The sequence below is a fragment of the Sinohyriopsis cumingii genome, chromosome 2 (assembly GCF_028554795.1).
Source record: "Sinohyriopsis cumingii isolate HCF-2022 chromosome 2, ASM2855479v2, whole genome shotgun sequence".
Classification (NCBI taxonomy): domain Eukaryota; kingdom Metazoa; phylum Mollusca; class Bivalvia; order Unionida; family Unionidae; genus Sinohyriopsis; species Sinohyriopsis cumingii.
The window spans coordinates 45747347-45760231 of NC_142962.1; the positions used below are offsets into that span (position 1 = coordinate 45747347).

The following is a 12885-nucleotide window of genomic DNA, read 5'->3' on the forward strand; positions in this document are numbered from 1 at the left end:
CTAATAGCCAAATGCAAGATATGTTGATTAAGAATCAAAGTCAGTTGGATGTTTATTTTGACATTTCTTCCACTGCTGTTGACCATACAGATTTATGAAACAGTTGTTTAAAGCTTTCTCTAGCATTGGATCTACATCCATAATTAAAGATAAATCAGCATCATTTGTCCAGTACTAAAAGGCCCCTATACTAGGGCACTAGGTGTCAAACTATACCAAGGCATCAGGAGTCAAACTGAAAGGCCCCTGTACTGTGGCACTAGGTGTTAAACTAAAAGGCCCCTATACCAGGAAGCAAGGTGTAAAACTATACCTAGGCATATATGTGTCAAATAGAAAGACCCCTATACTAGGGCACTAGGTGTCAAACTGTACCAAGGCATCAGGTGTCAAACTGAAAGGCCCCTATACCAGGGCACTAGGTGTCAGACTATACCAAGGCATCAGGTGTCAAACTGAAAGGCCTCGATACCAAGGCACTATGTGTCAAACTAAAAGGTCCCTATACAAGGGTACTAGGTGTCAAACTAAAAGACCCCTGTACCAAGGCACTAGGTGTCAAACTAAAAGGCACCTATACAAGGGCACAAGGTGTCAAACTAAAAGGCCCCTATACAAAAAGGGCACTAGGTGTCAGATTAAAAGGCCCCTATACTGTTCAAAAATATCACCAAAAACATTTGCTCAGAATCTTGGCATTGTTGATAACACCACAGCCACCATGAGTACGATACCTAATCTTTCTTTATCTGCTAGCCTATGCCTGACAAAAATTAGCAATGTATGCATGGAAAATGAATGCCCGACAGCAGTACCTGAAAATGAAGAACTGGTAGGTACATGGAAAGACAGATGAATGGACAGATATAGGTATCACAATATGCCCATCCCACATTCATGGTGGAGCATAATATTATTACTGATCAAAATCAATTTAACCTATCTGAATTTATTTTAGTGTTCAAGTAGTTACACTTCTGCCACATAATTCTTCATCTTTTACCTGTTATTAAGTTCTGTGTCTGTATCTGAACCGACACCTGTATCCGTGGTACTGCGTGGACTGTGACTATTTCCTGGAGACAAGTGTTTGGGCAGCAGCTCAGAATCTGAACTTGATATAATCATGCCTGGGCCAGGAATGCTATGTATATTTCCTGGCAATGCACTAACCACACCTGAACCAGCCTCTGTAACTTTGACTGTGCTAGGTTTTGAAGTGTCCATCACTGTCCCAACTGAAGCAGATTGTGATGAAGTTTGGTCCCCTTCACTATTGAATTGAAATGCATGAAATGCAGAATGTCCTCGAAAATCCTGGACTTTGCCATGACTCGACGCATGTGGAATTGTTGCAGAGGATGATATAGGTGCACCTGTTACACTGGTCATTGTTGTAGTTACAGTATGACTGGAGATGTGTGATGCAGCAGCTGATGAGGTACTGATAGACATGGAACATGAAGAGGTGATTCTTGGACTGGTATATTTAACAGGGAGGGGACTTGCATCCCTGTTTCTCTCCCTTAAAGGACTTGAGGAACGATGTTGATCTGTGGATCTATTCAACTGAGCTATCCGCTCCTTTACACTGGGTGAGGAACTCAGTTCCTCATCTTGACTGGAGAAGCTGGAGTCTAAGCTTCTAATTTCTTTGGAATGTTTGTGTGAGTTTAAGTCCACTATAACAACTTCTTTTGATAAATAATTTTTGCCAACTGACTGTGCATTGGATGATGCTAGCGGTGATGATTTGTTTGATGGTGGAACTTGCGAAGCAATTGGAATGTCTCTTTCTGGGAGATCATCTGGATTTACAATGAGAGCAGAAATCAGTCTGAGTTCAGCTGCTGTTGATTCAATTTCTGAAGCAACAGACAGGAATTTTGGATCTGACAAGGAATCATTCTCAATGGAATGTATTCTATCAGTTGATGCATTTGAGCTTTTGCTGATATTGTTTGATGATGAAAGCGAAGGCAACTCACGCTTACGCTTTTCTTTGTCCCCAGTTGAGTTGTCTCCATTCAATATTCCAGATTTACCTAGCAGAATGTTTTTTGCCTGATCAAGAGTCAACTCTGATGGTTTTCTTTTGGTCTGAACTGTCTTTTTTGTAAACTTATCTTGCTTACCTCTAGGAGCACCAACTATTGTTGGAGGAGGCATCAACTCTTTGTCCTTCTTGTGGCTCTCATCTCCTTTGAGACTGTCCTCCCTCTTTAGACTTGTTGACCCTGTTGATTTCCTTGATGCTGTAGAAGGAGGGGTTGATTTTTGTTCTTCTGTTCCTGTTTTAAAAGTGCTAGACAAGGAGGACCTTCCAGTTGTTCCTTGTCTTGCTTTTTGAGTCTGAGTGTTTCCTGTAGAATTTCTATTGGAATCAGAGACTAGTGACAAATGTGGGCTTTTTCTAGCCAATTTATACTCTGCTGAAAAATCTGGCACACTTTTGGACATGTCTGAATTTAAACCTGAACGTGGTGGCCCAATCTTGTAGTCATACTTCTCAAAATTTTCTTCATCTGACAGCAGAAGATCTGGTTCTGAGGAATAAGAAGACAACTTAGGCTCAGCCCAGTCCTTGCCTTTTATTGGCACCTCTTTCACAGTTTTTCCCTTTATAGTTCTCAGTTCCTTTGAAATACTAAGACTCTGCATTGAGGTTGATTTTGACTTTGACAAGTTGGTTGATGGTTTGCTTTGTCTCTGTTTTGTCCCTCTACTTGTTAATGACATTTTGTTGCCATTATTGTCCACCTTCTTTGGCACAATGGATGGTGCAGTCGTCCTTGTGGTTGTGCCCGTGCTGGTCCTTGACTGCTGTTTGGATCTTTCCTTGTTGGGTTTAGTTTCCTTTTGATTTGGTTCATCTCTGCCAAGAGAGAGGCTCCTGGGTCTGGCCATCTTGGAGACTGAAGACCTTGTTGGTGTATTAAGACTATCATCCATGCTATCATCACCTGAGCAAGAAAAAGAGAGATATCATTTGAATGCAAAGTCCTCTTCCAGTTGTGCAACCCATAAAAGCTATGTAGTAAAACACTGATTACCTGGCCTGGAAATTATAAAAAGCTTTAGCCCAAGTTTGAGGTCAAGATTTTGTTTTAATCAATCACAAATTATGTTACTTTTGAAAGTTTGTTTCTGACCAGCTGGAAGTGGAAACACAATCTCCTACAGACATTCCATTGGTCATGGTAAGTATTAACATTTGGCCTGAAAATCATTAAACTACTGTACTTAATATGAGCTGCAGATTTTGTTTAGACCATCCACAGTTGATGTTACATTTGAAATACAATATCTTACAAATTGGTGGTGGAAACAACTCATTCAAATACTCAAGTTCAGATTTCTTTTATGATCTCCTGGCTAGATGGTCAGGGTATGGATAGGTAATCTTTTACTGTAAAGGATTTATTACACATACATCTAAGACCTTTTAATATTAAGGTTAAAAACTGGAATTTCTGAAGAACATAGCATGAAAATTGTTAGGACAATAACAAATATGTATAGCAAAACACACCCAATAGCTGATTTAAGGTCCGACATATAAAACAAATTCCATTTTATAAGCTTACTTTACTAAAATAAATTAATACTTTTTATTTTGTCCAACAACAACAAAACTGCATGATGTTGAGCAAGAACTTCCCATTCCCCCCAGTTTGTGGTACTTGCTTGTCACACCTATTATTGAAAGCTTTCAATCTTAAGTAGTCTTGGTACTTGCTTGAAATACCTATTAAGTGAAAGCTTTCATTGTTCTAAATTGACTAAATTAGCATTTCTTTGCTGACCCTGACCAACATATAGCTTAGTAAACAGTAACATCCATCGCAAACATTATTTTTTAAAAATTTTAACTTCTCTCAAAACAATGAGGCAAAGCTTACTAATTTGTAGACATGCTCCAATCATCAGCTAGAAACCTAGGCCAAAAATATCCCTTTAATTATTACTCCCTTCCCTTGTCTTATCTCTTTCACCTGCAATTTCATAGTTACTGAATATGTGTGCTGATTACATGTATTACTTGTACACAGGACACCACCAATATACAATATTTTGTTATGTCCTCACAAAACACATACCGGTACACACTAACAACAAAAACAACATTGAATTTTCCATGAGATGTATGGTCCTATCTGCAAACACAAAATCTACATTGGCACCATAAAAATTCACTAAAAAAGGAAACAATAATATTTAAACATCCAGCATGACACAATGACCAAGAACTCAATATTCATGGATCAATATGGTTTAACACTTAAATATCCAGCATGACACAATGATCAAGAACTCAATAATCATGGATCAATATAGTTTAACACTTAAATATCCAGCATGACACAATGATCAAGAACTCAATATTCATGGACCAATATAGTTTAACACTTAACCATCCAGCATGACACAATGACCAAGAACTCAATATTCATGGATCAATATAGTTTAACACTTAAATATCCAGCATGACACAATGATCAAGAACTCAATATTCATGGACCAATATAGTTTAACACTTAACCATCCAGCATGACACAATGACCAAGAACTCAATATTCATGGACCAATATAGTTTAACACTTAACCATCCAGCATGACACAATGACCAAGAACTCAATATTCATGGACCAATATAGTTTAACACTTAACCATCCAGCATGACACAATGACCAAGAACTCAATATTCATGGACCAATATAGTTTAACACTTAACCATCCAGCATGACACAATGATCAAGAACTCAATATTCATGGACCAATATAGTTTAACACTTAACCATCCAGCATGACACAATGACCAAGAGCTGTCAATGTGTACATATCTGTAATTTAATGGTTTACCAGCAGGACACAGAGACCAAGACTTGCCAATATGTACATATCTATATTGTTTAACATTCTTTATGATGCTGTTGCTGTCATAGCTTAACTGTTAAAAACAAGAGTTCTTCAAACAGACTGATGATTCACTGTCCAAAAAGAATTTCCAGGAATTCAAGATGAGATCATTTATTCTTTTTAATACTGAGTGAAGAAACCATGTCAGATATTCTAGAGTCACAAGATTTTCAAATTAGCCACTGTAGAAACCATACTGAATATAAGATCAGAACCATTTTTATTTAAGACAAACTAGATACCATTAGAAGACTTTTGGGAAAAAAGTCCATGCCAATATGACCAACAGGAGAATTAGCAACAAGATTTTAAATACGTTCCATGTGGGGGCCATGTTGGCTGTCTGCAGGGGACCATTTTCATTTAGGACCCTAACATTATATGACCATTAATACTAAAGTAATGACAAATTTTTTTTCAAGATGACCAACAGATAGATATCATTTTCATTCAGGATCAAACAGAAACCATAAGATGTCCTGTGGTGATAACCCACTGTCAACATCACTTGCCATTTAGGAGTAGCAACAACATTGTCAAGATGGATGCCCTGTGGCCATATCTGAAGTTAGATCAGAACCATTCTCATTTAGGACCAACCAGACATCATAAGAAGCCTTTCCATAAAACCCCATGCTGATATAAAGATTCAATCAGGCAAAGTAGAAATAACAAGATTTTTTTAATGGCTACTGTGGCAGCCATACTGGATGTCTGGATGACTCCATTTTCATTTATGACCAGATAGAGATCATACCAAGTCTTCCGGAGAAGCCCAATGCTGATATGACTTCTGTTCAGGAGGAATGGAGCATGATTTTCCAGATGCTGCCATGGTGACCATATCAGACATCAAATGGACACCATTTTTATTGTGGATGAACTTGACATCACAAAACATCTTTTAGTGAAAACCCATTTTGATATTATCATCTATTCAGGATGTGAAGCGATACAGTTTTAAAAAAGACCACTGTGGCAACCATATTGGATGTCCAAGTGGCACCATTTTCATTTACTACCAATGAGACCTTGAGATGAGTGCACAGTTTCATCACAATCCTCCAAGTAGCTTAGGAGTAGTAGTGACAACAAGCTTGTACAAATAGATGGATGGACAATAGGCCATTCCATCCATCGTCTATGACCAAAAGAGCTAAAAATGAATTTCATGTCTAATTATTTACAGGTAAGGCAAATACGAATCAACTTACATCAAGTGATCCCTACATCTTGTTTGTGTTAGCAGAAAAGACAAAAATTAAAAAATTCTTTGGAAAAATACAATGAAAAAATTGTCACTGTGAACAAAAAAAAAAACATTCCCAGAAAACGAAGACAGAATAAATGAGACAATGTCATTTAAATGCATAAGGAAATAGCAGGAGGCCCATGTGGGCCCTGAGATCACTTATATGGGTGACATCTGCCTAACAGCCAAATGCAAGAGCAGTTGGCCAAGAAATCTGAGTCAGTAGAATGCTTTCTATTCAAATTCTTACAATGCTATTCATTGCAAAGGAATAAAAAACATCACTTTCAATGTTTTCTAGTATAATTTGTCTAATACTGAAAGGTGACATGCCACATTCTTAGTGTCAAAACTGGTTAAGTTCATTCTGCTCATTCCTTTGATATAAAGTTGTATAAATGTTTTTCTACTTTTTGTAATGGCAGCCATTATTGACAGTAGATAGGCAACATTTGTATAAATTCAAAAGCTTTTCCTGGTTTTTCGATCTTTAGTACCATCAACTATATCTGATGGCAGAACAGCATATTTTGTACAATCATTTAAAAAATAAACATAATGGCACAATGCTTTGTGTCAAATTTGATTTAAATTTTTAATGGGTTTTAAGAAGTCCTTTCATGCATTTTTAAACTTTTAATAAATGGTGGCCATATTTGATAGCAGATCAGCATTATATGCAAAGACTTGACAGCCTTTCATAACAGATTGCTTTCTGTCAAATTTTGCTGAGCAGTTTCTGAGAAGTTGTTTAAAGTTTTCTATTTTTAGTGTGTGTGTGACTTGGATTTTTAACGTAGCTTTAAAAAAAAATCAGTCTTATCACTATGGTGTCTGCAGTGTGGCAGTTTATAGAATGATGTCTAGCACTGAGGCATCATGCCACAGACATGTAGCATGATGTTCCACCCAGTCACATTGTCCTGACACCAGGCAGACCAGTCCTAAAAAACCTCTTAATGCTGAGTGCCAAGCGAGGTAGCTGTTAGTACCATTTTTATAAGTCTTTGGTATGACTCGGCCGGGGATTGAACCCATGACCTCCCGAATCAGAGGCGGACGCTCTAACCACAAGGCCACCGGAGCGGTTTTCTATTTCTATTTTTAGTACTGGTGGAGATATTTGATGATGAATTGGTATGTCCACAAATATAACAGACCTTCAATGGAGAATGCCTTCTGTCAAATCTCATCAAATTTTGTTTAGCAGTTTTTAAGAAGTCTTTTAAAATGTTTTCCATTTTATGGCAAAAGTGGCCATATTTTTATGTTGGTTCTACATAATTTGTACATATCTGAAAGTCCTATTTGTCAATGATTATTACATTCTGTTCAGTTGTTTGTGGAAAGCCATTTAAAAGTTTTTCAACTTACAATGATGGTGACATAATTTGTACATATCCAAATGTCCTATTTCCGAAAGTCCTATTTGTCAATGATGATTAAATTCTGTTGAGTTGTTTGTAGGAAGCCATTTAAAGGTTTTTCAGTTTCCAGTAGTGGTTATCATAATGTGTGTGTGCGTGTATGTGTGTGTGTGATTAGGATTTTTAATGTAGCTTTAACAATTTTTCAGTCTTATCGCTATGATGTCTGCAGTGTGGCAGTTTATAGTGATGTCTATCACTGGGGCATCATGCCGCAGACATGTAGCATGATATCCCATCCAGTTACATTATCCTGACACTAGGCCGACCAGTCCTAACACTAACATATTAATGCTGAGTGCCAAACGAGGCATCTGTTAGTACCATTTTTGTAAGTCTTTGGTATGACTTGGCCATGGTTCAAACCCATGACCTCCATCATCCGAGGTGGATGCTCTAACCACTAGGCCACTGGAGTGGTCAATCATAGTTTGTACAAATTTGAAAGCTGGTCAAATTCTGCCTAGCAGTTTTTTTGAACTCATTTGAAGGGATTTTTTTTTGTGTTTAGTGAAGGCAGCCATATCTGATAGTGAATCAGTATAATTTTAACAAATCTGAAAGACCTTCTAATCTGGCCTCATGCTATTTAGTAATCTGAAAGATGAACTTGTTTAATGGTTTTTCTGTTTTTTTGTAAATGACTGCCATATTGGATGACAGATTGAGTCTAAAGTGCTTCTTGCAAAATTATGAGCGATCTGGACAAATGGTTTTTGAAATAAGTTGAAAATCGCAATTATGAATGGACAATAGATGAGAGAACAAGGAGCATATCACAAGCTCATATTGGCCTTACTACAAGGAGAGTTTAAAAATGATACAATCAAAAATTATCATGGATACAATAAATAAAATACTTAATGAGAGTTCAGGGAGAAGGAATGAAGTACATATTCACAGAAATATTTAAAGGAAACAAAAACAGAAAGTTCTCAATATCCATTTTATTTCATAACTGGGCTTTACATTCCCTTACGATGCAATGGAAACTGGACTAATACGAATCGAGAAAACTAATAATGCCAGGATGGGCAATCATTAACCCATGAACAAGTAGAAATCAAAACTGAGATTTCAACAGAACACAGCAACTGGCTTGAAGTCTTTGACCAGGCATTTTTCCAAAATATTTTCACACAAATAACTTCAAAATGACAATAGAACACCAAGAAAAAACCATGCAAGTACAAGCATCACACATCTGCTCATCTGTTTCCCACTGGAAAGATTCCAGTCATAGTGAGGGTTAATAGAGCGGACTAGCAACACAAATAGAGCATTGTGTTAGTGCCAGTGACATTATAAAACTGTATCCATATCAAAACTTGATTGACAACATAAAAAATGCTACATGAGCAATAGCTAGAATGACAAAAAAGTTGTTCAGTAAGCAATACAGTGGTCCCCTCTCAACAGTCCCTCAAAAATGTGAAATTTTCCCATAATCACTGCCCTGCCCCTTTCCCAACACCAAAATAGCACATGTATATCTTTTAGATTTAATTCATCTAAAGAGGCCATTCATTTTTTTAAAGTCAGCTTCTCAGTACAAAATGGGTGGCCTCATAAGACTGGACCACTGACCTACACAAACAAGTCATAATGAACCATTTATATTTTATCATTGTGATGAAATCTACATATATTTTCATCTAAAATAAAATATATAACATTTAACAAGAAAAGAAATGAATTATTCCAAATATGGATGACTTTATGGGTTATTCCAAATATGGATGACTTTATGAGTTATTCCAAATATGGATGATTTTAAGGGTTGTTCCAAATATGGATGACTTTAAGGGTTATTCCAAATATGGATGACTTTAAGGGTTATTCCAAATATGGATGACTTTAAGGGTGCAACTGTCATTAAAATGGTATCAACTGCTGCTATAGATTCATGGGAAACAATGTTGTTACCTTGTTGTTATAAATTACTCATTTCTACAACTCATGCTACAACTATTTGCCATTTGTCTTGAGCAGATATAACACCAATGCAAACATCAACAAACCATCCTAAATAATGTCTCAAGTGGTAAAGTTTGCATTTAAACGGAGCTGTGTATCATTACATACAAATGCACATGTTACGAGTCACACAATTTTCCATGCTTTCTCTGAAAGATGTAGGGACAAAAGATGCAAACTTCATTTTTGGGTCCAAAATGGTAACCCATCCAAAAGAGAAAACAGGGCAAAATGAGACATCGGTCCTTACATTTGTTTAAATTGTTTGCAACAATTTAGGAATTTTACAAAGAAAAAAATTTGGTACAACTACTATACCATGCAATATAAATATCAATATATTTATGATAGATAAATGATGTAAATTATTATAACAGTGATGTCTCCTTTTGATACAACATAATATACAATATACAAATGATACTTTGATACTACACAACATAACACAGAAAGACCATTAATACAAGCACAAGATATCAATACATATATATATATATATATATATATATATATATATATATATATACCCCCCTGATAACGTACAAAGACCATTATATAAGTATAAGATTCCAATACATAGCCTGATTGATAACACATACTTGCATATTATGTGGGTATTGTTAGAAGTGGATTCAAACTGTGGAAAGTGTCTTGGTCAAGTTTTAGTTGTAAAACATACAGGTCAACACAAACATATTCCAATCCAGTATTAATACTGACCAAAACTGAAACATGTTTAAGTTGTCTGATCCTTCTTATGGCATTGGAAAAATGACCATTTACTGGACAAGTCAAAATATTAACAGACATATCTAAATCCATAAACAGCATATTTATCATTGTGTAATTGGCAACTTGATAACCAAGAAAATACTGTATATACATGAATATAGAACAAGCCCAACTGCAAAAAACAACACAGACCATTATCTACCATTGCATAATGTTCCAGCAGATCAAGGTCAAGAATGTTTGTTCAATGGATTACTCTGAAAAAACTACATAGACCTCAATCTTCTGATCCATTATGTGATGGCAGATCTAGGTCTGTGCAGTTTGCAGTTGGACTTGATTTATATGCAAGTATATACAATAAACAAACTGACGAATCCCCAAGCTCCACCTACCTAGCACCAACTGTTAAATGTTGTTTACTCAACATTTCAATGGACCGCTATCCAATCTCCAGATAGGTTCTGTTTGATTTACTAAGTAATAGTGTCCATGTGGTGAAGTGTTTCTGACTTTAAAGTGGTTAGGTTAACTGATGGTCTGACATCTTGGCCATTTTCAGTATATAGCACGTACAAATTTAAACTGTTACAGCTTCACTTTCTTTCATCTGATTTCTGTGAAACTGTCAACACAAACAAAAAGAAAAATAGTTTCTAGCACTTTTGTAAAAATAAAGTGCTTAAAGTTTAAAAAATAAAATGTTTAAAGAAAGTACTGTGCTTAATAATAGATGTAAGTATCTCTGATTTGGTGATTCATCAGTTCATGTTATTTTAACTGCATCTTCACTCTCCACAGTTTGAATGTCTCTTGAATTCAAAACATGATTCAAGGGATTATTGGTCCTTTGATTGATTACTGTAAAAGCAGGAGCACCTGTCACCACAATTAATTATTGTTAAACCATGACCAAGTAATAAAGACATATTTTGACAGCCATTGGGGTATAGTTACTACTGTAAGTTTGTCACTGCAGATGGTGAAGTACATAAAGATATTTATTTCCAATATGAAGTACATGTATTTATATCCAACTGTTTGAATTTGATATTTTTCCAAATAACTGACAAGTGTCTTCTCATCTCTATGATGAGCACAATCAATACTGCATCACTTAGATACAAGACAGGATACAATCAATCAACATGGGATAATGCATCACTTAAATACAAGACAGGACAAAATCATTTTACAGGTACTATATGAAAGGAAAAAAATACAAAAAGAAACAACAAAAAATAGTGTCTACGTGGGGAAAAAAATCACGATTTTTACCTAAATTTTTCAAAGTGAAGCACTGAATCTGGAGTGGGTTGAATACATTTCATAAAATGGCATGTTCTGTATCTGGAGCCTAACTTGTGGAAAGGTATGAAGTTATAAAGTGATGCAGCCAGAATGTAAACAAGTAAAGAGTGATACAGTCAGAATGTAAACAAGTCTTGTGTGACACTATTCCTAGACTTCTCTCTTGTTTTTGCTCATTCTTTAGCTGAATACACAAAATTATAACCTGATTTTCAAATTAAGAGAGTTCACTGATGTGACTCAAGGGCTTTTATTTTTATGAAAAAGAGATCTCTCTAATTGAGAAACTGATAAGCTCTTTCAATGGTCTGAACAAAATATCATAAGTACCCTTTAAAGGGAGAGAAAAAATGGTTATGATCCTTTTTTTCCCCCCTTCTGATTCAGAGAGATACAACCATAAAGTTTTAACTGGGCAAAAAAGTCTATATTGACTATTGAAACATAAACAACCATTTTCCATTGACAAAACATGAATTTCCCAATTGTGCTTGGTATGGGTACGTGAGAAAGCTTGCCAGCAGCGTCTCGTGGGTTGGTAGTTCTTTCTGGGGTTTTCCTAGGTTCTTCCTCCACCATTAATAGTGGCCGCCATGTATAGCCTATCGTGTGCTGAAAAATGGCATTAAACACCACCATAAGAACAAAAACAACCAACGCTAGATATAGGAGACTGCTATAAAGGTAAGATTGTCAAAAAAAAAGGTTCACTCAAAAGTTCCTAAGGTGGTTGAGAACATGAGAGGTTGCACCTAGGCATTCATGGCTGAGAGACCAGTCTCTGGAGCTCAAAGCCCCCGATCAGTTCAGATGTGGACCTGACCCTATAATGGAGCCCACTGAGAACTTAAGAGTGTTCATGGGTGCTGCTTGATAGCCATTAAGGTTGGTTATCGAGCAATCTTTTTCCTCGAAGAGAAAAAGAAGAAAATCTGCAGCTGCAGTTAAAAGAGACCAGACAGGAACAGCACATTTCCTACTGGAACAATTACTAAATTTCTAAACATGGCATCAGTAACCATGGAGTCAATTGCCTTCTAGCCTAAGTAAAATGCTTGGGAACCTTGCCTGAACACTGGTGGACAGATCAATTGATACAAGCCAGGAATGAAAGCAGAGAATTCTGGAGTGCTGTGCATGAATGACCTTTGTGCTGCAACACTAAATCTCCTCTCAGTGGTAATTCCCTGCAATCATCAACAAACATGTAAAGGAAATCACTGAACTATGATCACTGGGGCTACAGGAGAGCTGTCAGCATGAGCC

The 12885-nt window shown here is 36.4% G+C and overlaps 1 protein-coding gene across 1 annotated transcript in view; it reads right to left on the minus strand.

The window, feature by feature from the left end:
• Positions 1–12885, minus strand: part of LOC149804759 (uncharacterized) — a 258169-nt gene that overhangs the window by 13464 nt on the left and 231820 nt on the right. Inside the window, exon 30 of the mRNA XM_089944059.1 lies at positions 1004–2963. Within this exon, the coding sequence (XP_089800185.1) occupies positions 1004–2963 (1960 nt within the window). The remainder of the gene's footprint in view (positions 1–1003; positions 2964–12885) is intronic.